The sequence below is a fragment of the Nerophis ophidion genome, linkage group LG10, assembly GCF_033978795.1.
Source record: "Nerophis ophidion isolate RoL-2023_Sa linkage group LG10, RoL_Noph_v1.0, whole genome shotgun sequence".
NCBI lineage: Eukaryota > Metazoa > Chordata > Actinopteri > Syngnathiformes > Syngnathidae > Nerophis > Nerophis ophidion.
In genome coordinates, this window is record NC_084620.1 from 46914462 (window position 1) to 46942404 (window position 27943).

The following is a 27943-nucleotide window of genomic DNA, read 5'->3' on the forward strand; positions in this document are numbered from 1 at the left end:
AAGCGCTATATAAATATAATTCACTTCACTTCACTTCAATGCATACTTGGTCAACAGCCATACAGGTCACACTGAGGGTGGCCGTATAAACAACTTTAACACTGTTACAAATATGCGCCACGCTGTGTTAACCCACACCAAACAAGAATGACAAACACATTTCGGGAGAAAATCCGGACCGTAACACAACATAAACACAACAGAACAAATACCCAGAACCCCTTGCAGCACTAACTCTTCCGGGACGCTTCAATATGCGCCACAACCCACCTTTCAAACCTCTGGATTCAGAAACACCATACATATTTAATTTTCTATGAATAAAAGGGTTCAAATAATAAAACAGGTTAGAAATACTACCAGGGAAAGACCAGGTGAGTTGCAAGAGCCCTTAATCACGAGTGTCTCAAAGGGCTGCACAAGCCACAACGGCTTAGATCCCACATCAGGGCAAGAGCAAACTCAACCCAATGGGATGATTGATTGATCCATCGATTGATTGATTGAAACTTTTATTAGTGGATTGCACAGTACAGTACACATTCTGTACTATTTACCCCTAAATGGTAACACCCGAATAAGTTTTTCAACTTGTCCACGTAAATCGGGGGTGTCCAAACTTTTCCACTGAGGGCTGCACACAGAAAAAATAAAGCATGTGAGGGCCATTTTGATATTTTTCATTTTCAAAACATAATAAAATATATGGATTTTTTAAAATGTATTTTACCTTTGGGGTTCAGGGGACCATAAAGGGTCTCAGTCATTAAAATGTTAAAAAATAAGTCAAATTATTATTTTTTATTTAACGCTTACAATAAATCTCTATATCAACTTCAAGTTTAAAAAAAATTAAGTTTTATGGCTTTTCTGTCAAAAACAACTTAGTTTTTTTATAGTAAAACTGAAATATGCAGTATTTAGTAATTAGAGCCCTAAAAGGTCAATAATGCAGGACACCAATGATTTTAATTATCTAATATTTTTGAGTAATCACAGTGAAAAGATAAATACATCCATCCATCCATTTTCTACCGCTTGTCCCTTTCGGGGTCGCGGGGGGTCGCTGGAGACTATCTCAGCTGCATTCGGGCGGTAGGCAGCGTACACCCTGGACAAGTCGCCACCTCATCGCAGAAGATAAATACAATAACACTAAATATATTTGGGATCCAAAAGGTGCCCCACTCAGAAAATTATACATTTTTATTAGGTTTTTCTTTTACTTTCAACGCTTAAGTTACGAGATCAACTTCAGATACAGTATATCTGTCGATTTTACGTCTGAACTTTTGTTTGTTTTATGCTCTTTTGTCAAAAAAAAACCTTTGATGTTTTTATATGGAATCTGCATAATTTATGCAATATTTACCGCATAAGACATTTTAAAGTGAAATATTTGAAATAACTGGAGCCTTGAAAATCCATCCATTTTCTACCGCTTATTCCCTTTTGGGGTCGCGGGGGCGCTGGCGCCTATCTCAGCTACAATCGGGCGGAAGGCGGGGTACACCCTGGACAAGTCGCCACCTCATCGCAGGGCCAACACAGATAGACACACAACATTCACACTCACATTCACAAACTAGGGCCAATTTAATGTTGCCAATCAACCTATCCCCAGGTGCATATCTTTGGAGGTGGGAGGAAGCCGGAGTACCCGGAGGGAACCCCCGCAGTCACGGGGAGGACATGCAAATTCACACAGAAAGATCCCGAGCCCGGGATTGAACCCTGACTACTCAGGACCTTCGTATTGTGAGGCAGACGCACTAACCCCTCTTCCACCGTGAAGCCCATATATATATATATATATATATATATATATATATATATATATATTTATATATATATATATATGAAATACTCGAGTTGGTGAATTATACTCCTTCCCTCTTAACCACGCCCCCGCCCAAACCACGCCCCCAGCCCCCCACCTCCCTAAATCGGAGGTCTCAAGGTTGGCAAGAATGGTCTAATACAGGGGTCACCAACCTTTTTGAAACCAAGAGCTACTTCTTGGGTACTGATTAATGCCAAGGGCTACCAGTTTGATACACACTGAAATAAATTGCCAGAAATAGCCAATTTGCTCAATTTACCTTTAATAAATAAATCTATGTATATATATATATAAAAAAGGGTATTTCTGTCTGTCATTCCGTCGTACATTTTATTTCCTTTTACGGACGTTTTTTTGTAGAGAATAAATGATGAAAAAAACACTTAATTGAATGGTTTAAAAGAGGAGAAAACACGAAAAAAATGAAAATGAACATTTCAAATACAGTTTATCTTCAATTTCGACTCTTTAAAATTCAAAATTCAACCGAAAAAAATGAAGAGAAAAACTAGCTAATTCGAATCTTTTTGAAAAAGATACAAAAATAATTTATGGAACATCATTAGTAATATTTCCTGATTAAGATTAATTTTAGAATTTTGATGACATGTTTTAAATAGGTTAAAATCCAATCTGAAATAAGATTTAAATTTGATTCTACAGATTTTCTAGATTTGCCAGAAGATTTTTTTTGAATTTTAATCGTAATAAGTTTGAAGAAATCTTTCACAAATATTATTTGTCGAAAAAACAGAAGCCACAATGGAGAATTCAATAAAAATGTATTTATTATTCTTTACAATAAAAAATTAAAAAAAATACTTGGACATTGATTCAAATTGTCAGGAAAGAAGAGGAAGGAATTTAAAAGGTAAAAATGTATATGTGTTTAAAAATACTAAAATCATTTTCAAGGTTGTATTTTCTCTAAGATTGTCTTTCTGAAAGTTATAAGAAGCAAAGTAAAAAAATAAATGATTTTTTTTAAACAAGTGAAGACCAAGTGTTTAAAATTTTTTCTTGGATTTTCAAATTCTATTTGAGTTTTGACTCTCTTAGAATTAAAAATGTTGAGCAAAGCAACACCAGCTTGCTAGTAAATAATTAAAATTTAAAAAATAGAGGCAGCTCACTGGTAAGTGCTGCTATTTGAGCTATTTTTAGAACAGGCCAGCGGGTGACTCATCACGTTGGTGACCCCTGGTCTAATAACATCTGAATCGCTCCCACTGCCCTGTCTTTTTTTTCTTTCTTTTTTTCTTCTAGACCTTCACTCTCACTTTCCTCATCCACAATTCTTTCATCCTCGCTCAAATTAATGAGGAAATCGTCCCTTTCTCGGTCCGAATCGCTCTTTCTTCTGGTGGCCATGATTGTAATCAATGTGAGGATGTGAGGAGCCCTCACACCGGTGACGTCAAGTTGCGAACTTTATCGTCCAATTTCTCTACTAAATCCTTTCAGCAAAAATATGGCAATATCGCGAAATGATCAAGTATGACACATAGAATGGACCTGCTATCCCTGTTTAAATAAGAATATCTTATTTCAGTAGGCCTTTAAGTCGGGGTCCACGTAAATCAATTCATGGTATGAGATGACAATGAATGAGAAACCTTGGCGGGGTACCTCGGTCCAGCATTCATATCGAAGGGTGGCGGTAATGCGCGCCACAAGGTTAAATTACACTAGAGAAGAAGAAGAAAATCTCGTTGACTTCCGGTATGCCGTCGAAGAAGAATCCCTAACGACATTCGCTCAAGATGGCGTCGCTGGCACACTTCATCAAATGCAAACCTGGTATCGTATTATTTATTATCTAAACTTGGTTTTTTTTTTTATTCATTACTAAAATAACCCCTTAATTGTTTAGCCAACCATGTAGTTATAGATGAATACACAGAACATTTTAACTTATGAACGTCATATATTTTTTTAGGGTTGTTAGACGGAGGTCAGCAGTTTATTTTGACGTCTCTGAGGTTCGCGTCGAAGAAGTCCGGCGGCTCCAGCAAAAACCTCGGCGGGAAGAGCCCCGGCAGGAGGTACGGCCTCAAGAAATATGAAGGTAGGAAAGCAACGCTTCATTTGAATGTGTCTTTTATGGGAGCTGTCACGCCAAATTTCTTCCCCCCTTCAAAAACCTTCCCCCCATTTACTTCCGGGGTCATGATTAATACAAACGTTTTGTTAACTCCATATTATAAAAATATAACGCTATATTATATAAATACAGACGTTTTGTTAACGCTATATTATAAAAAAAATTAAAAAACAATTTAAAAACACAAGCTATTGGATCACGCATTTACTTCCGGGGTCACGTTTCCTCTTATGTCACCCCATAGCTTGTGTTTGTAAATTGTTTTTTAATTTTTTTTATAATATAGCGTTAACAAAACGTCTGTATTAATCATTACCCCGGAAGTAAATGTGTGTGTGTGGGGGGGGGGGGTTTGTAGGGAGAAGAAATTTGGCGTGACAGAGCCCTTTCCGAAATCAATCCAATCCAAACTAATCCACTTTATTTACATAGCACATTTAAACCACAAGAACGTTTCCAAAGTGCTGCACAGCCATCTTAAAAACAACATTAAAAAAATATATTATGCTCCACCAATGACTGAATAAAAACAAAAAATAAATAAATATAAAACCAATATAAAAATAAATATGATTAAAAACAAATTTAAAGGGCAAAATCAATTAAAACAATAAAATAGAAATCAAAATGTATAAAAACACAGAGGACAGAGGACCACACAACTCACGTAGTGTTAAAAGCCAAAGAATAAAAGTGGGTCTTAAGACAGACTTAAAGGGGAACATTATCACATTTTCAAAAGGGTTAAAAACAATAAAAATCAGTTCCCAGTAGCTTGTTGTATTTTTTGAAGTCTTTTTCAAAATTTTACCGGTCCCGTAATATCCCTAAAAAAAGCTTTAGCATTTTTGTTCCTACTGCATTAGTATATGCTCATTTTAAACTTTCATGCATAGAGGGAAATTACAACTAAGTCATTTGACCAAATCTGTATTTATTTAACAGTTATTAAGCAGTGGCACAAACATTTATGTCATTTCCAAAACAGTAAGTGCAAGATTGTCCGAGACATTTTAAAACAAGCTATGAGTGCACTTTTGTGCATGATCTCACTAAGATGACATATCAAAACAGCACTAAATTAAAGTGTACTTTTTGTACAGAAAGCCACTACGATATTTTAAAACAAATAAAGTGCACTTTTGTGCGTAATGTCACACAAGTTATTTCAATAACTGTCAAATAAAAATGAGCTACAAAATAGGAAATCAAATCGCTATGTGGTGGGTTACTGCAGACGTTATCTCCTTATGTAGTTCACTATTTTTTTCATATGGTGTTGATGTGGAAATGGTTACCTCGGTATTTTATTGGTGTGGCAGCGAATGGAGATGTTGATATGCGGTGTAATCACTCTTCATTCTCGAGCAGGTGACTTTTCAAATGATGCTACACATTAGCAGTAATGCTACTTTTTGTAGCAACGCTTTTGCCCCACACTTGACAAATTATGGTTGTCTGTTCGACATATTCCCACTTGAAGCCAAACCAACGCTATTCGATGGATCGTGTGCTGCTTTTCTTGGGAATTAATTCTTCCTTAATTTTTTTTTACCAGATAGGCACCTTTTTTCTCTCGTATTACCACTCGCAACACAGCTAACGTTACCCATGATGCTACCTCTCTGTTCCGCGAGGGCGTATACGTATATGACGTGACAGTATGTGACCTGTGTAAGAAGGTGCGCTTGGTGTTTGTGAAAAGGAGAGACAAAAAAGAGTGGGAAGAGCCTGTAGTGTAATGCCAGCAGCATGAGAACCTTTACTCCAATAGGACAATATAGTAATATAGACAATATAATATGGGACGGCGTGGCGCAGTGGGAAATTGGCCTTGCGCAACCTGAGGGTCCCTGGTTCAATCCCCACCTAGTACCACCCTTGTCACGTCCGTTGTGTCCTGAGCAAGGCATTTCAGCCTTGCTCCTGATGGGTGCTGGTTAGCGCCTTGCATGGCAGCTCCCTCCATCAGTGTGTGAATGGGTAAATGTGGAAGTAGTGTCAAAGCGCTTTGAGTACCTTGAAGGTAGAAAAGCGCTATACAAGTACAACCTATTTATCATTAATCATTTATAGTCATTTTCTATATCGCACAGAGACAAACCACCGATATTTCGAGTATATCGAGGATGTCGTAGTGGTTTGTGTTGTGGTTTGTGCAGCCCTTTGAGACACTAGTGATTTAGGGCTATATAAATGAACATTGATTAATTGATTGATTGATATTGCCCAGCCCTGCCTCCACGGTTTACTTTTACCGTGGGACAAACAAATGCGTCTGTCTTGTCCACACCTGTTAAGTCATCTAATAGCACAGTGCGCTCTTGAACGCCGAGACGCCGCAGAAATGAAACGAGGGGAAAGGAAGTTAAACGAAGCGCCCGGCTCCGTTTAGTCCGAGAGGAACTCTACGAAGCAAGGTCTGTATAGTTGCTTTCCGCTATGTTTCAAGCCAAACGACGTTAGTGCGTATGCTCCGGCGCTGCTGTGACCGTTTCCGGGAAGTAAGCAGTGTTGCCCAAAATACATCAATAAATGACGTTTTTTGGTAAATAAAAATGTAAACAGTATTACTAACCGTCCGGAATTTCACCGCTGTTTGTCATTATACTGTTTACCGTTACATCCCGAGTCCAGATGAACACGTACACTTAATAAATGCATACCTTTCTCTGCTTTTAGGCCTGTAGTTCACAAGCAAACACATACTTTTGCAAACTCTGACAAAGGGGAAGAGTTCCAAAACTCTCTGCTCACATGGAGACTTGTGTGCGCTGATTTTAGAAATAAAGTACACTTCACTGCACATGTAGTACATAGCCATGTTTCTGATTAAACATGTTATAATTCCACAAGTAGTGTTTCCAATAACAACGTTTTTTAATACTGGTAACAAGTAATCTATATAATTACTTTTATGTCCGTTAGTGACTGCATGGGTTCCCTCCGGATACTCAGGTTTCCTCCCACCTCCAAAGACATGCACCTGGGGCTAGGTTGATTGGCAACACTAAATTGTCCCTAGTATGTGAGTGTGAACGTTGTCTGTCTATCTGTGTTGGCCCTGCAATGAGGTGGCAACCTGTCCATGGTGTACGCCGCCTTCCGCCCGAATGCAGCTGAGATAGTCTCCAGCAATGTGTTATGTCAACAACAAGACAGTGTCATATGTGCAGCAAGGTCAATGCAGGAAATCTCTTTTTATGGGTGAAAGCTACAAGCAGCACCGCACTAAAATGAACTTGACATCAAATAGGAAGAGGCACCAGCACACTGTGACACAGCAGACAACATACACACATGTATATGATGGGAATAATGAACTAATAAATCAATGAATGAAGTGAGAAACTTGCCATCCAAACAATACCCCGTTTGTTGACAAGAACAGCCAGCCATTAAGCCTTTACAGAGACAGAGCCTACTTTATTGCTTTACTTTATTTGCCATTGATTTTTCTTCAAGTGCAAACTTTTACTTATTTGTTTGTTTGTATTTATCTTGGAGGTTTAAAAGTTTACATTCCAATTACAATGTTGAGATACATAGGAAATACAAGTTTATTGCCTTTTAAAAGGGTAAACTTACGATATTATTATGTATTGATAATAATACTAATAATCTCTTCTAAGACCTTATAAACAAGTTGTGGCAATATTTCCGTTTCCAACACGCCTGTCCATACACCGTATTTTTTTAACGGCGTTAAAATACATTTGGTCTCAAAATAATTAGGATATTAATAGCGTTTATCGACAGTAAGTAATCTGTAGGTCAATATCGCTGAGCAAAATGTTTTTATCGGCCGAGACTTATTGTAAACCTTGTTTGTGGTGGCCACCTGTTTAATGTGGTCATAAGCTGGTTATTTAGTTTTTTTTAGTCCGTAGTGCTGTCACTGGTATCGAAATTTACTGAGTGGTCATTATAGACAGGTTTGACTGTATGAAAAAAAAAATATTGAAAAAAAATCATAAAATGTTTTTTTTTTCCCAGCATACATTAGCTACACAATGCATAATAATCTAATGTCAGTGCAAGATGGCTGCAGTGTTACTATGGCGTGAGGCATATTTATGGCTTAAATCTGGAATGTGCATTTAGCTTGTTAGCGTCCGTCGCCAATGAACCTGCAATTGAAGAGATAGTAAGGTGAATCTATTCTAATAATTACAGTCGCTATTATTACAGATGTTGATCTGAAATTGGAGGATAATGTCAAGCAGGCAGTGGGGTCTTGGAGGGGTATGAGTCAACTGTTTGTTCAAAATTTACATTTTTATGGGCTTATTAATTACGTGCGTTTTGCGATGGACACGGAACACAATGTAGACTTAATAATAATAATAATGGCAACAAACATACTTGTATACATGGTAATAAATGTTAAACTGTAGTCCTAAATGTTAATGTGTAGGTTAGCCATAATAGCTAATTCATTGAGTCGTTTGAAAAAATGAAACACAGCAGTCATTTCGACTATGATTTTAGAACATCAATAAAACATCACACACAATTACAACCGTCATTAGTGCTGCAAACATATCTCTTGCTGTGACCCGTTTGTAATGGGTATCAGGTATTTACCAAGGCCAATAATGGGTATCAGGTATTTACCAAGGCCAAAAACAAAGAAAAATGCAGTGTACTTCAGAAGGTGGCGACAACATTTTGGAGTACAATTTGAAAGCGCTGTCATAAAAGACAGTTTGCACATTTTAAAGGTGAAGAATATATAACAGTTGTATGTTCTTTTTAGCCATTAAAAGTGTTAGACTATAAGTATTTCATGATTAATCTATATCAGCTGTCTAAGTACAATGTACATACAGATGAAATATTTAATGGTTTGCCTAGGGCTAAGCAATGTTGCCTTTTTTAATATCGCAATGTTTTTATGCCATATCGCAATATACGATATATATTACCATATTTTGCCTTGGCCTTGAATGAACACTTGATGCATATAATCACAGCAGTATGATGATTCTATGTGTATACATTAAAACATTCTTCTTCATACTGCATTAATATGTGCTCATCTTAAACTTTCATGCAGAGAGGGAAATCACAACTAAGTCAATTGACCAAAAGTATATTTATTAAAGTTATCAAGCAATGGCACTAATGTTTAAGTCATTTCCAAAACATAAATTGCAAGATTGTCAGAGACATTTTAAGTGTCAAATAAAAATGAGCTGCTTAATAGGAAATCAAATAGTATTCATCCTTCACTATGTGGTATGTTACTAAGGTTATGAAATTCTCTTCATTCTCTAGCCAGTGACTTTACAAACAATGCTACATATTAGCAGTAATGTTACTTTTTATAGCAACGCTTTTTCCCCCCACACTTGACAAATTACGGTTGTCTGTTCGACATATTCCCACCTGAAGCCAAACCACCGCCAGACGATGGAAACCCTGCCGTTTTTATTGGGAATTAAGTCATTCTTCATTTGTTACCAGAGCATCTTTCTCTCGTACGGCTACGTTAGCAGCTAACGTTAGCCACGATGCTAGCTCTCTGCCCTGCGAAGGCGTGTATGTGACGTGACAGTTTGTGACGTATGTAAGAATGTGCGCCTGCTTGTCTGTGAGAAGGAGAGACAGGAAAGAGCGAGGAGAGCCTGAAGTGTACGCCCACAGCTAAAAGTCCTCGAATATTATGATATAGTCATTTTATATATCGCACAGAGACAAACCCGCAATATATCGTATTTATCGATATATCGCCCAGCCCTAGGTTGGCCTCATAGTTTTAAAACCCATGAGATAAACACATTTTTAATCATAATTTCCGGGCTGTAGAACACACCTAAATCTAAGCCTCACCAAATTTTGGGACAATTGCCACTATTGGGGAAATATTTTTGTGTTGTCTTACCTGATGTTACTTCAGCCTTCGTCAGAGCTGTCATAGCTCTTGGTGTGACGTAGGGCTAGGCGATATATCGAATATACTCGATATATGAATACCCCATCGGACCCACCGTGCGTAGTGCTCCAGACTATAATTGATAGCTGTGGTCTTACACAAATAATAAATGAACCCACGCATCGCAACGGTAATACGATAGACCTAGTGCTTGTCAGGGGTATCACCGTTTCTAAAGTTACGATACTCCCGTATACTAAAGTATTGTCCGATCATTGCCTTATAAAATTCGATGTTCAGACGCATGTTCGTCAAACTAATAGTAATAATAACTGCTATAGCAGCCGCAGCATTAATACGGCCACAACGACAACTCTTGCTGGCCTACTGCCCTCGGTAATGGCACCATTCCCAAAGTATGTGGGCTCTATTGATAACCTCACTAACAACTTTAATGACGCCCTGCGCGAAACCATTGATAACATAGCACCGCTAAAGTTAAAAACGGTTCCAAAAAAGGGTACCCCGTCCCGTGGTTTACAGAAGAAACCAGAGCTCAGAAATTATGTAGAAAGCTGGAACGCAAATGGCACACGACTAAACTTGAGGTGCACCATCAAGCATGGAGTGATGCTTTAATAACTTATAAACGCATGCTTACCTTAGCTAAAGCTAAATATTACTAAAATCTCATCCACCATAATAAAAACGATCCCAAATTTTTGTTTAGTACGGTAGCATCGCTAACCCAACAAGGGACCCCTTCCAGTAGCTCCACCTACTCAGCTGATGACTTTATGCAATTCTTTAGTAAGAAAATTGAAGTCATTAGAAAGGAGATTAAAGACAATGCGTCCCAGCTACAACTGGGTTCTATTAACACAGATACGACTGTATATACGGCGAATATTGCCCTCCAAAATAGTTTCTCTCGTTTTGATGAAATAACATTAGAGGAATTGTTACAACATGTAAATGGAATAAAACAAACAACATGTTTACTTGACCCTCTTCCTGGGAAACTGATCAAGGAGCTCTTTGTATTATTAAGTCCATCAGTGCTAAATATTATAAACTTATCACTTTCCTCGGGCACTGTTCCCCTAGCATTCAAAAAAGTGGTTATTCATCCTCTTCTTAAAAGACCTAACCTCGATCCTGACCTCATGGTAAACTACCGACCGGTGTCTCACCTTCCATTTATTTCAAAAGTCCTCGAAAAAATTGTTGCGGAGCAGTTAAATCAACACTTAGCGTCCAACAATCTATGTGAAACCTTTCAATCCGGTTTCAGGGCAAATCACTCTACGGAGACAGCCCTCGCAAAAATGACTAATGATCTATTGCTAACAATGGATTCTGAAGCGTCATCTATGTTGCTGCTCCTCGATCTTAGCGCTGCTTTCGATACCGTCGATCATAATATTTTATTAGAACGTATCACAACACGAATTGGTATGTCAGACTTAGCCCTGTCTTGGTTTAACTCTTATCTTACTGATAGGATGCAGTGCGTCTCCCATAACAATGTGACCTCGGACTACGTTAAGGTAACATGTGGAGTTCCCCAGGGTTCGGTCCTTGGCCCTGCACTCTTCAGCATCTACATGCTGCCGCTAGGTGACATACGCAAATACGGCATTAGCTTTCACTGTTATGCTGATGACACCCAACTCTACATGCCCCTAAAGCTGACCAACACGCCGGATTGTAGTCAGCTGGAGGCGTGTCTTAATGAAATTAAACAATGGATATCCGCTAACTTTTTGCAACTCAACGCCAAAAAAACGGAAATGCTGATTATCGGTCCTGCTAGACACCGACCTCTATTTAATAATACAACTCTAACATTTGACAACCAAAAAATTAAACAAGGCGACACGGTAAAGAATCTGGGTATTATCTTCGACCCAACTCTTTTTTTCCAAAATGGCGCTGCTGTAGTGGCTGCTGTAGGCAGGAGCTCTGTGCTCTTGTTTCATCCTTTTGTGTTTCCCTCTTGTTTTCATGTGTTATTATATTTTTTTGCATTTTGGTCCGGGACCCTTTGGGACTGTGTGACAAGGGGTGGCACTTTCGTGACCTCTGTGGTGCTTTTTTTTTTTTTTTTTTTTTTTTTTGTGGACTTTTGGATCTGCCTCCCGGGAGCCTTTTGGCCATGGAGACCAGCTGCTGGGTCTCTGCTACACCGGAGTCTGTTTGGAGGGACTGGAGGAGATGCGGATGAGGGGACAGGGCTGCGGAGCTAGCACTGAGCGCTGTGACGGAGAGGCTTCGCGGTGTCTCGACTGGGTGAGCAGGTGTCGGACACCTCAGTCACCTTGGACGTATCATCGCTCATCCATGCGGACTGGACACTGTCCGAGAGTGGAGTCGGCTGTCTTGGTTGCTTTGTTGGGTCTGCTTCTGTCTCTGGCCATGCTCCCTCCTCCCCAGCGGACAATGGCGTGGAACACCGCAGAGGCCACCACAGTGTATATGTTTATTTTACTTTTTATTCATAGCTGTATGTAGAAGTGTCTGGTTGTATCTGCTGCTTTAATGTCCTCTGTGTTCTTTGATGTTTGATGTTTCCCTCTTACACACATGTAAGAGGGATGTGTACTATGGCTATGAGTTGTTGTTTTTTTTTTGTTTTGTTTTTTTTGCCCTTGGCCTCAGTCTGCACCCCCACTCCAGGGCCCAGGCTAAGACCGATTTTTTTTTTTTAATTTTATTTTAATCTTCTATTCTTTTTTCCCATACCCCCCGTTTACCTGTATGTCATCTTTTTTGTAAGGGGCGCTGGAAGCCGGCAGACCCGTCAGCAATCCTGTTCTGTCTCCCTGTAATGTTTGTCTGATCTTGAATGGGATTGTGCTGAAAATTTAAATTTTCCTGAAGGAACTCTCCTGACGGAATAAATAAAATACTATCTAATCTCTCTCCTTTGAGTCACACATTAAAAGCGTTACTAAAACGGCCTTCTTTCATCTCCGTAATATCGCTAAAATTCGCTCCATTCTGTCCACTAAAGACGCTGAGATCATTAGCCTCGACTACAGTAACGTATTATTTTCGGGTCTCCCCATGTCTAGCATTAAAAGATTACAGTTGGTACAAAATGCGGCTGCTAGACTTTTGACAAGAACAAGAAAGTTTGATCACATTACGCCTGTACTGGCTCACCTGCACTGGCTTCCTGTGCACTTATGATGTGACTTTAAGGTTTTACTACTTACGTATAAAATACTACACGGTCTAGCTCCATCCTATCTTGCCGATTGTATTCCACCATATGTCCCGGCAAGAAATCTGCATTCAAAGGACTCCGGCTTATTAGTGATTCCCAAAGCCCAAAAAAAGTCTGCGGGCTATAGAGCGTTTTCCGTTCGGGCTCCAGTACTCTGGAATGCCCTCCCGGTAACAGTTCGAGATGCCACCTCATTAGAAGTATTTAAGTCTCCCCTTAAAACTCATTTGTATACTCTAGCCTTTAAATAGACTCCCTTTTTAGACCAGTTGATCTGCCGTTTCTTTTCTTTTTTCTCCTATGTCCCACTCTCCCTTGTGGAGGGGGTCCGGTCCGATCCGGTGGCCATGTACTGCTTGCCTGTGTATCGGCTGGGGACATCTCTGCGCTGCTGATCCGCCTCCGCTTGGGATGTTTTCCTGCTGGCTCCGCTGTGAACGGGACTCTCGCTGCTGCGTCTGATCTGCTTTGGACTGGCATCTCGCGACTGTGTGGATCCATTATGGATTGAACTTTCACAGTATCATTTTAGACCCGCTCGACATCCATTGCTTTCCTCCTCTCCAAGGTTCTCATAGTCATCATTATCACCGACGTCCCACTGGGTGTGAGTTTTCCTTGCCCTTATGTGGGCCTACCGAGGATGTGGTAGTGGTTTGTGTTGTGGTTTGTGCAGCCCTTTGAGACACTAGTGATTTAGGGCTGTATAAGTAAACATTGATTGATATACTCGATATATTGCGGGTTTGTCTCTGTGCGATATATAAAATGACTATATCGTGAGTATTCGAGTATACGTTCTCACATAGTTGCTTATAGCTGCGGGCATTACACTTCAGGCTCTTCTCGCTCTTTCTTGTCTCTCCTTCTCACAGAGACGTAAAACAAGCGCACCTTCTTACATACGTCACATACTGTCGCACATGCAACGTCATACGCTCTCGCGGAGCAGAGGGGTAGAGGAATGGGTAACATTAGCTGTGATGCTAGCGGGGTGATAATACTAAAGAAAGAAGGTGTGAATATGGTAACAAATGAAGGAAGAATTAATTCCAAGAAAAACAGCACGCGGTCCATCGTCTGGCGGTGGTTTGGCTTCAAGCGGGAATATGTTGAAAAGAGAACCGTAATATGTCGAGTATGTGGCAAAAGCGTTGTTACAAAAAGTAGCAGCACTACTAATTCGTAGCATCGTTTGAAAAGTCACCCGCTAGGGAATGAAGAGTGCTTGAAACTCAGCAGGTCAACATCTCGGCCGGTGCCACACCCGCAAAATGTCGAAGCAACCAGCACTTACCCAATTCAGCCTGACGTCTTCCATTTCCACATCAACAAAAAAATAGTCAACAGAAGGACATAATGTCTGCAGTAACCTACCTCATAGCGAAGGACATACACTATTTGATTTCCTGTTATGCCGCTCATTTTTATTTTACAGTTTTGAAATATCTTGTGTGACATGCACAAAAGTGCTCTTTATTTGTTTTAAAATATTGTAGTGGCGTTCTATACAAAAAGTGCACTTTAATTTAGTGTTGTTTTGATATGTCATCTTAGTGCACTTTTGTGCATGATGTCACTAATAGCTTTTTTTTTTTAAATGTCTGACAATCTTGCACTTTCTGATTTGAAATGACATGAATGTTTGTGCCACTGCTTAATAACTGTTTAATAAATACACGTTTGGTCAATTGACTTAGTTGTGATTTCCCTCTCTGCATGAAAGTTTAAAAGTAGCATATATTAATGCAGTATAAACAAGAATGTTTTAATGTAGACACATGGAATCATCATACTGCTGGGATTATATGCATCAAGTGTTCATTTAAGGCTAAGGCAGAAATATCGAGATGTATATTGTGTATCGTGACATGGCCTAAAAATATCGATGTATATAATAAAAGACCATATCGCCCAGCCCTAGTGTGACGTGCCTAAAAACAGCTGACCGGGCCGGGAAACCTTCAAAATAAAGTACCCATTGGCATAGTCAATGAAGCACAGCGTCCAAGGTGTGCCCAGTTTCCTGGCCCAGTCAGATGTTTTTTTGACCCATCAAATCTGTGAGGTGCTACATTCCTCTCTGCGCACGCGTGAATGATATTGGTAAGCGGAAGTGGTGTGTTGTTTATCGAGAGTGAACCATTGTTGTCGTTTTGCAGTAAAGTCATTCAAACGTACAGTTGTCGTCGTAGTTTTTGAGCCAACATCTAACAGCTGGATTTACTCTATTTTATGCTGCAGCTGTCACATATATTGTAATATTGTACATGGTAATTCCCATATATTGAACATATGATATAGACATAATTTAATATATCAGTATGTATAATATACTGTACATATATTTTGTAAATATTACATACACACGTTATATTTTATATCGCTGTATTTAGTCTACTTATACCGGCATTGTCCTTTCCATCGTTACACTTTCCATCATTGTAACTGAGCTACTGTGTAGAACAATTTCCCTTGTGGATCATTTAAGTTTGTCTATGTCTAATGTAGCACATGATGGCTGTTGGTAATTAAGTTCCGCCAGCGTTTAATGAGAAGAAATCTTATGAAAGCTGGAAAACATAGGTAATAATCTGGAGACTGGTTTCCGATTTATATAAGAAGAAGCAGGTCTTGGCGGTTGCTTTGTCGCTAATGGGAAGAGCGAGGGACGGCGCGCTGGAAATATTGGCTGGGGATTTGAGCAAAGACGATAGCATGACTACACGTCTGAAAAAACTCGTCTCTTGTGTTTTTAAAAGAAGAAAACAACCGCTAATACGAGGCTTACCCGTACTTTGACTGTATAACCGAAGACTGGCGTTACAATGGTGGATTACGTTGTCCAGTTTGAACGGAGATACAACCGAATTCGGCAGTTCATAATGGAGCTCCCTGTTGTGGTGTTGGCACTCAAGCTGCTACTACTACATTTTTAGACTTATCAAATTGCTTTTCCCCTCAGAATCGGCACTGATTACCACTCATTCTTAGGGATGTATATTGTTAGGATTTTATCGATACTGTGCCCTTATCGATATTGGTACTCTTATCGGTACTATAGTTGATTGACGTAAATTAAGATGTAGAGAAAAACTATTTTTTATTACTGTTTTTTTTATTAGCACAAGAGGTTGTACACTTCCACAACATGATGTGACACCTCACAAGTCTTTTATCAACAACTGCTTTTGAAGTCTTAGCCCTTGTGTAACGTTGATATTGTTGTTACTCAGCCAGCATTTATGGGTCTGATGGACCGGTTGCATTTTGTGGCTTTTAATGCCTCACAATCAAACATTTTTATGTTAAAATACTGAAAAGGTGTTTATTTGGATATGGTAAACATCTGCTCAGTATTTTAACATAAAAGTGTCTGATTGTGAGGCATTAAAAGCCACAAAATGCAACTGGTCCATCACAATCAAACACTTTTTATGTTAAAATACTGAACAGATGTTTATTTGGAAATGGTAAACATCTGTTCAGTATTTTAACATAAAAGTGTTTGATTGTGAGGCATTAAAAGCCACAAAATGCACTTTTGAGAAAGACACTGTTAAAATACTGAACAGATGTTTATCATATCCCAATAAACATCTGTTCAGTATTTTAACATAAAAAGTGTTTGATTGTGAGGCATTAAAAGCCACAAAATGCAACCGGTCCATCAGACCCACAAACGCTGGCTGAGTAACAACAATATGAACGTTGCATGGAAAATTTCTCTGCCAGTTTCTGCATCCCACAGGGATTCTTCTTTTGCGTTTCTGCCTCTGCGGTTCCCACAGAAGGTTGCAACATTCTTTGTCAACACTGTCTGCTCTCATTTTCTTGCACATTTGACCCTCTGATTTTCTGTGTACCTACACTCCGTCACTTCTATTGGTCCCGGGTCCAGACCCGGACCTCTTATATGTAATAGAAATGTGTAGGGGGGCATGTATGGTGTGTGGTCATTAAATATCTATTCTGATATGGTATTCACCAAAAATGAGCTAAAGTCAGTGAGTCTCAGTTTGAAAAATTAATTAATTGTATAATTTTTCTTTCAATGAAAAATGAAAGCGGGTCCCACAGACCCGAACACCACACAAAACCTAACACCTAAGTCTCGTTGGTGCCCTCATAAATGATCAGAAATCGCAAAAATCCCCTTTTTTGCGCTGCTCTGCCAACACACACAAATCCTAACACCTAAGTCTCCAAACTATGTTTGCCAATGCAGTGATGTCATCTTTTTGTAAAGACCACACACATCCATCACTGTGTTTTTATTCATTACAATTACACTCAGCTGGAAAGTAGGGGGGAAAAAATCGTAAAGATTTTTTATTTTCAGGCTATATCGCCCAGAAATAGCTTATAACAAAAATATCACTAATATTTGGTTCTAATTGAGGTCATAAAATTTTAATGGCGTATTGTTAATTATTTTTGGATGGTTGTTTATCAGGTTTTATGGTGGAAAAAGATACAATAAAAAAGACAACTTCATAGCTCCCATTGGCTCTACTGTAAGCAGACTTTTATTTACGCTTATTTCCAAGTTAGAATTTCATAAAAACATTCATTCTTGTCTCTGTAAAATATTATTGTAAACTTTAGGCAAAATTCCCCCAAAACGAGCAATTCCCATAAATGTAATTCTTATTTATTTAATGTGGATTATGCTATTGTGTATTATATGTTTTACAGTGCGGTATGTGTCTTATTTTCTGTTATTATGCAAGGGTGACCATAGCACGGCAGCTAATCAAATGGATCCGTTTTTGGCACAACAACTTTTTATTGCACTTCATTTTGGACACCAGCCATCAATAACACATGTTGTTTGTCTTTGTTATGTTCAAGGTCACTTTGTTCATGCTGGAAACATCTTGGCAACACAAAGAGCTATAAGGTATCACCCAGGAGCTCATGTAAGTAAACACTTAAAATGTTTAAAATTTGTGTTAATAAAAGTTGAAAATATTTGTATGTATGTGTATATAAAATATGGATATATATGTATGAATGTGTACATGTGTGTATATATGTATATATACAGTGTATGTGTGTGAGTATGTATGTATTAGGGTTGTACCGATACCTATAATTTGGTACCGGTACCAAAAAGTATATAGATAATTTTCCAAATAAAGGGAACTATGAACATTTTCAATATTGGCTTTATTTTAACATAACATCTCACAATACAATAATAATAATAACACATTGGGCTTTTCTTGTTGTACTCAAAGAAAAAATTAAAATTTTCTACATTACCTATATATAGTCTGCCAAAATCAAGGATTAGGTTAGAATAGAACAAAGTTTTCCTGACATTACATCAAATGCTTCATGATTTATGGTTACCAATCCTGGTATTTGCTTTAAGAAAAATAAAATTATTAGTAAGTACTAAAAATAAAACTGGATAAAAGTGCACAGATAAGACATGTAGCAGGAAAACACACAGTTAAATATAAAACACAAATTGTAGCATTTTGTTACAAAATTCAGTCATTTAGCTTGCATTACTTGACGCTAATTGGGCTGTTTTAGCTCTGCTAATATTTGGCATCAAGCCAAGCTGCTGGTGTGCACATCTACATGTGCACACCAGAAGAGTTGGTTAACTTATGAAAGTAGCGTATGTGTGTTGACTGAGTGAGTGGGCGAGTAAAGAGAGTGAGAGACAGCGCATGCACTGCGCAGTAGAGTGACAAACGGGTCTGGTTGAGTCCTGCAAAACGTAACAATAATGCAACGAGATTTTCGCGAATCGGCGGCCTCCAATTCTGACCAAAAAGCGGAGCTTAGCAGATGCATTGCGGGGTGAAGTGAAGGGTGTTACCCTCGACAAAAACATTGGCCGTGTAAGGAACATCTGCCCTGTGCTCCTCAACTAGGGTCTGCACCGGACAGAACAGCAGGACAGGTGTAAAAACTACATTATAACCTGTCACTCTTTATAACTCCTTTTGCAGATCTGATTGCTTATTAATTAATTGTTTAAAACAAACACGTTTGGTGAGGCATGTTTTGAAGCAACACTTACAGCGCAGCGGCTTTGTTAGTTTTAAAGCCCAAATACCTTCATATTGCGCTTCACGCACCCTCTTTATTAACCAATAGAATTGCAGTTTTATTGCCATACTTCCTCTCCACGATGTGATTGCTTGTATGCTCACTGTGTGTGCGTTTTGACACACTCAAAATCATGCGCCTCGGCTCTGTAGTCATTCGAATGTAAGAACGGAACTGGTATTTTTCAAAGGCACTATAGTACTGATTTCAATTGATTAGTATTGCGGTACTTTATTAGTACCGTACCACCCTAGTATGTATGTATACAGGACTGCCTCAGAAAATTAGAATATTGTGATAAAGTCCTTTTTATTTTCAGTAATGCAACTCAAAACATGAAAATGTCATACATTCTGGATTCATTACACATCAACTGAAATATTGCAACTCTTTTATTATTTTAATATTGTTGATTATGGCATACAGCTTAAGAAAACTCAAAATTCCTACCTCAAAAAATTTGAATATTTCCTCCGACCAAGTGAAAAAAAAAGATTTATAACAGCAAAACAAATCAAACATTTGAAAATGTCAATCAATGCCCTCAGTACTTGGTTGGGAATCGTTTTGCACAAATTACCGCATCAATGTGGCGTGGCATGGAGGCAATCAGCCTGTGTCATGGATGCCCAGGATGCTTCAATAGCGGCCTTTAGCTCATTAGCATTATTGGGTCTGGTGTCTTTCAGCTTCTTCTTCACGATACCCCGCAAATTCTTTACGGGGATCAGGTCAGGGGAGTTGGCAGGCCAATCGAGGAATGTAATGCCATGGTCAGTACACCGGTTACTGGTGGTTTTGGCACTGTGGGCAGGTGCCAGATCAGCAATATTAAAATAATAAAAGGCTTGCAATATTTCAGTTGATGTGTAATGAATCCAGAATGTATGACATTTTCATGTTTTTAGTTGCATTACAGAAAATAAAGGACTTTATCATAATATTGTAATTTTCTGAGACAATCCTGTATGTGTGAGTATATTTATATATATATATATATATATATATATATATATATATATATATATATATATATATATATATATGCAGTATGTGTGTATATGTTAATTAAAATTATGCAAGCATGTAATAACCCGTGACCAATTCAAATTTAAAAGTGTAATCTTATTTGAAAAATTAACTTTTATTTTATTTATTTGTTTATCTACTTCATGTTGTTGTGACAAAAATGAAGACTTCCAGTCAATATGGCTGACTTCCTAAGAGTTTTTGCCAGTCTGAGCTCAAAAGCGACATTCTTAGACTTAGACAAACTTTATTGATCCACAAGGGAAATTGTTCCACACAGTAGCTCAGTTACAAAGGATCATGTAAAATTATAAATCAATTCCTAAGACATTTCAAGTTGCATGGTGGAATCACTGTTTTTATAGTGATAGAACATATCTAACGCCACTTTGTTTTTCCAAAAGGTTGGCATGGGAACAAATAACACTATTTACGCGCTTGAGGACGGTCACGTTTGTCTCACCAAGGAGATCTACGTTCCCCCGCCCCGCAGTCCAGAGGCTAACCAAGTCATCGTCAAGCTGGCTGCGGGATCGTTACTTTACAAAACCTTTGTCAACGTGCGTCCGCTCAAGCAGGAGCCAGCTTTTAAATTGGTGGGACTCTTCTAAACACAAAAACCTGTGCTTTGTATTCATCACATAATATTTGCAATTAAATTGTATTCAAATCATAGAGTTGGACCTTTCATCTATTCTGGCAAAAGTTGACAGAACTCTAAGTGTATTAAAGCTGTTTTGGTTTTGTGCACTCAGCACCTAGAAAATGTCACTAGGGGACAGTATCACTAAATCCTGCTCCCCATTCAGTCATCTCGGGTGAGTCATTGTACTTTAAAATATGACAAATTTCTTCAATTTGTGTATGTCTGATACATGCTGTACAACTTTTCCTTTGCTGTGAAGACCTATATCAACTTAATTGATGAGCTAATTAAGTAAAAAAAAAAAAAAAGTACAAATTGTGCCGTTATTTTATCGAGATAATAAACAATTGTCTTTTTTTGTTTTGACTAGGACCGGGTCGTGGCCTCGAACATGTTCCTGGGCACATATTTGATTCCAAGTTGGCTGAAATGAGGTATTTCAGACCGCAAAACACTTCTAAACCATGGAGGTTGGTCAAAAGGTTCCAAAATGGCTTAGAAAGCCAGCATTAATCTGATGAGTTGGAACTATCCATTTTCTAACGCTTGTCCCTTTTGGGGTCACGAGGGGTGCTGGAGCCTATCTCAGCTGCATTCGGGCGGAAGGCTGAGTACACCCTGGACAAGTCGCCACCTTATCACAAGGCCAACACAGATAGACAGACAACATTCACAAACTAGGGCCAATTTAATGTTGCTCATCAACCTATCCCCAGGTGCATGTTTTTGGCGGTGGGAGGAAGCCGGGGTACCCAGGGGGAACCCACCCAGTCACGGGGAGAACATGCAAACTCCACACAGAAAGATCCCGAGCCCGGGATTGAACCCAGAACTACGAAGTAGTAACAATCAAAAGAATAACGACAAATCCCATTTCCATATGAGTTGGGAAATTGTGTTAGATGTAAATATAAACTGAATACAATGATTTGCAAATCCTTTTCAACCCATTTTCAATTGAAGGCACTACAAAGACAACATATTTGATGTTCAAACTCATAAACTTTATTTTTTTTTGCAAATAATAATTAACGTAGAATTTCATGGCTGCAACACATGCCAAAGTAGTTGGGAAAGGGCATGTTCACCTCTGTGTTTCATCAACTTTTCTTCTAACAACACTCAATAAACGTTTGGGAACTGAGGAAACTAATTGTTGAAGCTCTGAAAGTGGAGTTATTTCCCATTCTTGTTTTATGTAGAGCTTCGGTCGTTCAACAGTCCGGGGTCTCCGCTGTCGTATTTTACGCTTCATAATGCGTCACACATTTTCGATGGGAGACTGCTCTGGACTGCAGGCGGGCCAGGAAAGTATGCGCACTCTCTTTTTTTTTTCTTTTTTACTAAGCCAAGCTGTTGTAACACGTGCTGAATGTGGCTTGGCATTCTCTTGTTGAAATAAGCAGGGGCGTCCATGAAAACGACGGCGCTTATATGGCAGCAGTTGTTCCAAATCCTGTATGTACCTTTCAGCATTAATGGTGCCTTCACAGATGTGTAAGTTACCCATGCCTTGGGCACTAATGCACCCCCATACCATCACAGATGATGGCTTTTGAACTTTGCGTCGATAACAGTCTGGATGGTTCGCTTCCCCTTTGGTCCGGATGACACGATGTTGAATAATTCCAAATATAATTTGAAATGTGGAATCGTCAGACCACAGAACACTTTTCCACTTTGCATCAGTCGATCTTAGATGATCTCGGGCCCAGAGAAGCCGGCGGCGTTTCTGGATGTTGTTGATAAATGGCTTTCGCTTTGCATAGTAGAGTTTTAACTTGCACTTACAGATGTAGCGACCAACTGTATTTAGTGACAGTGGTTTTCTGAAGTGTTCCTGAGTCCATGTAGTGATATCCTTTAAGAGATTGATGTCGGTTTTTGATACAGTGCCGTCTGAGGGATCGAAGGTCACGGTCATTCACTGTTGGTTTTCGGCCATGCCGCTTACATGGAGTGATTGCTCCAGATTCTCTGAACCTTTTCATGATATTATGGACCGTAGATGTTGAAATCCCTGAATTTCTTGCAATTGCACTTTGAGAAACGTTGTTCTTAAACTGTTTGACTATTTGCTCACGCGGTTGTGGACAAAGGGGTGTACCTCGCCCTGTCCTTTCTTGTGAAAGACTGAGCATTTTTTGGGAAGCTGTTTTTATACCCAATCATGGCACCCACCTGTTCCCAATTAGCCTGCACACCTGTGGAATGTTCCAAATAAGTGTTTGATGAGCATTCCTCAACTTTATCAGTATTTATTGCCACTTCTCCCAACTTCTTTGTCATGTGTTGCTGGCATCAAATTCTAAAGTAAATGATTATTTGCAAAAAAAAAATTTTTTTATCAGTTTGAACATCAAATATGTTGTCTTTGTTGCATATTCAACCGAATATGGGTTGAAAATTATTTGCAAATCATTGTATTCCGTTTATATTTACATCTAACACAATTTCCCAACTCATATGGAAACGGGGTTTGTAGTCCTACCCTATTTACCTGACATATGTCAGTCTTGATCAATCTTGGTGTAAGCCACTTAAATCAAGCACAAGTAGTTGGATGTATCTCCAAAAAAGGGGTCTGTGTGATCAAAACTGGCTTCCGAGGTGTTCTCCCGAACGCAATAGGACATTCTCGGGCAACACGTGGTCACCTCTGCTGGCATGAGTTACTTCTTCAAGATATGCTTCCACACCCAAATGCAGAATTCGGACCAATGCTTGACGGTCAGCTGCAAGACTGCAGAGGTGGTGGTGATCCATTGGCTTTTTTTTTAGTGTTGTTTGAAAAATAACTCCATAAAGTGGTTAAATTCCGACCAGTTCTTCACATTGTTTTGAAAAAAAAAAAAAAGGGCTGGATGTCAATTTTTTTCTGCATTGTTTGTCTTTGTCAATTTGAATGAAAAGATATGTTATAACAATCACTTTTTTTATTGACTGGCTCATTAACATGAACGATGGGATTGGGACGTTGCGCTGATTTATTAAAAAAACACTTCACTGTGACTATAAATAGTATAACTTGTCTATCAAATTGTTACATACCTCCGTGCATCATTGTAAACTTTATTTCTAACAAAGACAAATCATTATTGCTTCTAGATTTTCCAGAACAAAAATGTAAAAAAAAAATTAAAAGACTTTGAAATAAGATTTAAATTTGATTCTACAGATTTTCTAGATTTGCCAGGATATAATTTTTTAAATTGTAATCATAAGTTTCAAGAAATATTTCACAAATATTCTTCATCGAAAAAACAGAAGCTAAAATGAATTACATTCAAATTTATTTATTATTTTTTACAATAAAACATTTTTTTTACTTGAACATTGATTTAAATTGTCAGGAAAGAAAAGGAAGGAATTTAAAAGGTTAAAAGGTAAAAAGGTATATGTGTATAAAAACCCTAAAATGATTTTTAAGGTTGTATTTTTTCTCAAAAATTGTCTTTCTGAAAGTTATAAGAAGCAAAGTAAAAAAATAAATAAATTTATTTTAAACAAGTGAAGACCAAGTCTTTAAAATATTTTCTTGGATTTTCAAATTCTATTTGAGTTTTGTCTCTCTTAGAATTAAAAATGTCGAGCAAAGCGAGACCAGCTTGCTCGTAAATAAATACAATTTTAAAAAATAGAGGCAGCTCACTGGTAAGTGAGCTGCCGGTGGACTGAAGAACGGTAGTGTTGTAGGCCAATGTGACTTGTGGTAAGTATTTTGACCAGTTCCGTTGTTGTCAAGGGGAACAGTTCTTTGAAGGTCACCCAGTCTCCGACTCTGCCCTTGCTGGCGTCTGAAACCTGGCTGAGGAGAAAGTTGATGGAAAGATAAAGGTAAGGAAATGTTCAAACTCGTCGGTGGACTGAAGAACGGTAGTGTTGTAGGCCAATGTGACTCGTGGCAAGTATTTGGACCAGTTCCGTTGCTTCTTAAGGGGAAGAGTTCTTAGCAGATCACCCAGTCTTCGACTCTGCCCTTGCTGGTGTCTGAAACCTGGCTGAGGAGGATGTTGATGGGGAATATAAAGGTAAGGAAATGTGCAAACTCACCAATGGACTGAAAAGAATGGTAGTGTTGTAGGCCAATGTGACTCATGGTAGGTATTTGGACCAGTTCCGTTGCTTCTCAAGGGGAAGAGTTCTTAGCAGGTCACGGAGCGTCTTGTCAAAGCATACACTAACCATTTCCTTCAGGGTACATGTCTTTTGAGTGCCACACTAAAGAAACATTTTCATCTTGTTCTGTAAACTCCGTGATCACGTACGACCGCCAGACACTTCTGGATGTGGACATATCGGGCCGTTTTGGACTGATAAACGCGTGCGTGCTAGACTTGCTAACTAGCATGGGAATAATTCGGCGGCTACATCCAGCGGCCTGTGAAGCAGGGGAGTCTAGTAGCAGCGGGGGCCGTCTACGGAGCAGACGCCAGCGGTGTGATCGGAAACGCGGATGCCGAGCGGGGCTAAAAGCAAAGCAGAAGGCTAATCCCCACAGAACACCACTTCCCTCCATCCTGCAGCCGGATTTAAATGGAAGATGCGAGACTACTGGTCTGGGTAAGGAGTCAGTTAAATTAGAACAAGTTAAGGAGTCAGTTAAATTAGAACAAGTTTTTTCTGCTCTGAGTGTTTCAGAGTTGGACATGTGTTTTACTGAGGTGGCTAACTATGATGCGTACAGTTTATCAAAGCAACAAACAATCGGAAAATCCCCGTTACTGAGGTGGCTAACCATGATGCGTGCAGTTTATCAAAGCAACAATCAAACAATCGGAAAATTCCCGCCGTATCAATTCCTAGATATGGTCGTAATTATACTAAGTGCACTGGGCATAATAAACACAACATTATTAATATTGCTACTACGGATAATTTGATCAAAAATTCCTTAAAACAGCCCACTACCTATAATATAGGTTTTTTAAACATAAGATCATTGTCTCCCAAAACGTTGTTAGTTAATGATATTATCAGACAACAATCTTAACGTCATCGGTCTCAGTGAAACCTGGCTTAAACCAAACGACTTTCTTGCGCTAAATGAGGCATGTCCTCCTAACTTTACACATGCGCATATTGCCCGTCTGCTTAAAAGGGGTGGGGGGGTCGCACTAATATACAACGAAAACTTTAACCTTAGTCCTAACATAAAAAATAAATATAAATCGTTTGAGGTGCTTACTATGAGGTCTGTCACACCTCTGCCTCTACACCTGGCTGTTATCTACCGCCCCCCAGGGCCCTATTCGGACTTTATCAATGAATTCTCAGAGTTCGTTGCTGATCTAGTGACACACGCCGATAATATAATCATAATGGGGGACTTTAATATCCATATGAATACCCCATCGGACCCACCGTGCGTAGCGCTCCAGACTGTAATTGATAGCTGTGGTCTCACACAAATAATAAATGAACCCACGCATCGCAACGGTAATACGATAGACCTAGTGCTTGTCTGGGGCATCACCGTTTCCAAAGTTACGATACTCCCGTATACTAAAGTATTGTCCGATCATTACCTTATAAAATTCGAGGTTCAGACGCATGTTCGTCAAACTAATAGTAATAATAACTGCTATAGCAGCCGCAACATTAATGCTGCCACAACGACAACTCTTGCTGACCTACTGCCCTCGGTAATGGCACCATTCCCAAAGTATGTGGGCTCTATTGATAACCTCACTAACAACTTTAACCACGCCCTGCGCGAAACCATTGATAACATAGCACCGCTAAAGTTAAAAAAGGCTCCAAAAAAGCGCACCCCGTGGTTTACAGAAGAAACTAGAGCTCAGAAATTATTATGTAGAAAGCTGGAACGCAAATGCCGCACGACTAAACTTGAGGTGCACCATCAAGCATGGAGTGATGGTTTAATAACTTATAAACGCATGCTTACCTTAGCTAAAGCTAAATATTACTCAAATCTCATCCACCGTAATAAAAACGATCCAAAATTTCTGTTTAGTACGGTAGCATCGCTAACCCAACAAGGGACCCCCTCCAGTAGCTCCACCCACTCAGCTGATGACTTTATGCAATTCTTTAGTAAGAAAATTGAAGTCATTAGAAAGGAGATTAAAGACAATTCGTCCCAGCTGCAACGGGGTTCTATTAACACAGATACGACTGTATATACGGCGGATACTGCCCTCCAAAATAGTTTCTCTCGTTTTGATGAAATAACATTAGAGGAATTGTTACAACGTGTAAATGGAATAAAACAAACAACATGTTGACTTAACCCTCTTCCTGGGAAACTGATCAAGGAGCTCTTTGTATTATTAGGTCCATCAGTGCTAAATATTATAAACTTATCACTTTCCTCGGGCACTGTTCCCCTAGCATTCAAAAAAGCAGTTAATCATCCTCTTCTTAAAAGACCTAACCTCGATCCTGACCTCATGGTAAACTACCGACCGGTGTCTCACCTTCCCTTTATTTCAAAAATCCTCGAAAAAATTGTTGCGGAGCAGTTAAATCAACACTTAGCGTCTAACAATCTATGTGAAACCTTTCAATCCGGTTTCAGGGCAAATCACTCCACGGAGACAGCCCTCGCAAAAATGACTAATGATCTATTGCTAACGATGGACTCTGATGCGTCATCTATGTTGCTGCTCCTCGATCTTAGCGCTGCTTTTGATACTGTCGATCATAATATTTTATTAGAACGTATCAAAACACGAATTGGTATGTCAGACTTAGCCCTGTCTGGTTGAACTCTTATCTTACTGATAGGATGCAGTGTGTCTCCCATAACAATGTGACCTCGGACTACGTTAAGGTAACGTGTGGAGTTCCCCAGGGTTCGGTCCTTGGCCCTGCACTCTTCAGCATCTACATGCTGCCACTAGGTGACATCATATGCAAATACGGTATTAGCTTTCACTGTTATGCTGATGGCACCCAACTCTACATGCCCCTAAAGCTGACCAACATGCCGGACTGTAGTCAGCTGGAGGCGTGTCTTAATGAAATTAAACAATGGATGTCCGCTAACTTTTTGCAACTCAACGCCAAAAAAACGGAAATGCTGATTATCGGTCCTGCTAGACACCGAACTCTATTTAATAATACAACTCTGACATTTGACAACCAAACAATTAAACAAGGCGACACGGTAAAGA

The 27943-nt window shown here is 39.1% G+C and overlaps 1 protein-coding gene across 1 annotated transcript; it reads left to right on the forward strand.

Annotated features, from left to right (window-relative positions):
* Nucleotides 1-3519: 3519 nt before the first annotated feature.
* LOC133560909 (large ribosomal subunit protein bL27m-like) lies at nt 3520-20833 on the forward strand. The gene is made up of 4 exons (XM_061913940.1): nt 3520-3643; nt 3783-3911; nt 17912-17979; nt 20563-20833. Exons 1-4 carry the CDS (start codon nt 3607-3609, stop codon nt 20767-20769), a joined length of 441 nt encoding a protein of 146 aa, XP_061769924.1. The 5' UTR covers nt 3520-3606; the 3' UTR covers nt 20770-20833.
* The last annotated feature ends 7110 nt before the right edge of the window (nt 20834-27943 follow it).

Excerpts from the sequence above, each read along its gene's own strand:
- LOC133560909 (XM_061913940.1), top strand. The coding sequence starts at position 3,607 with ATGGCGTCGCTGGCACACTTCATCAAATGCAAACCTG. Across the intron at positions 3,644-3,782 it reads CTTCATCAAATGCAAACCTG|GGTTGTTAGACGGAGGTCAG; the intron begins GTATCGTATTAT and ends ATATTTTTTTAG. Across the intron at positions 17,980-20,562 it reads GGTATCACCCAGGAGCTCAT|GTTGGCATGGGAACAAATAA; the intron begins GTAAGTAAACAC and ends TTTTTCCAAAAG.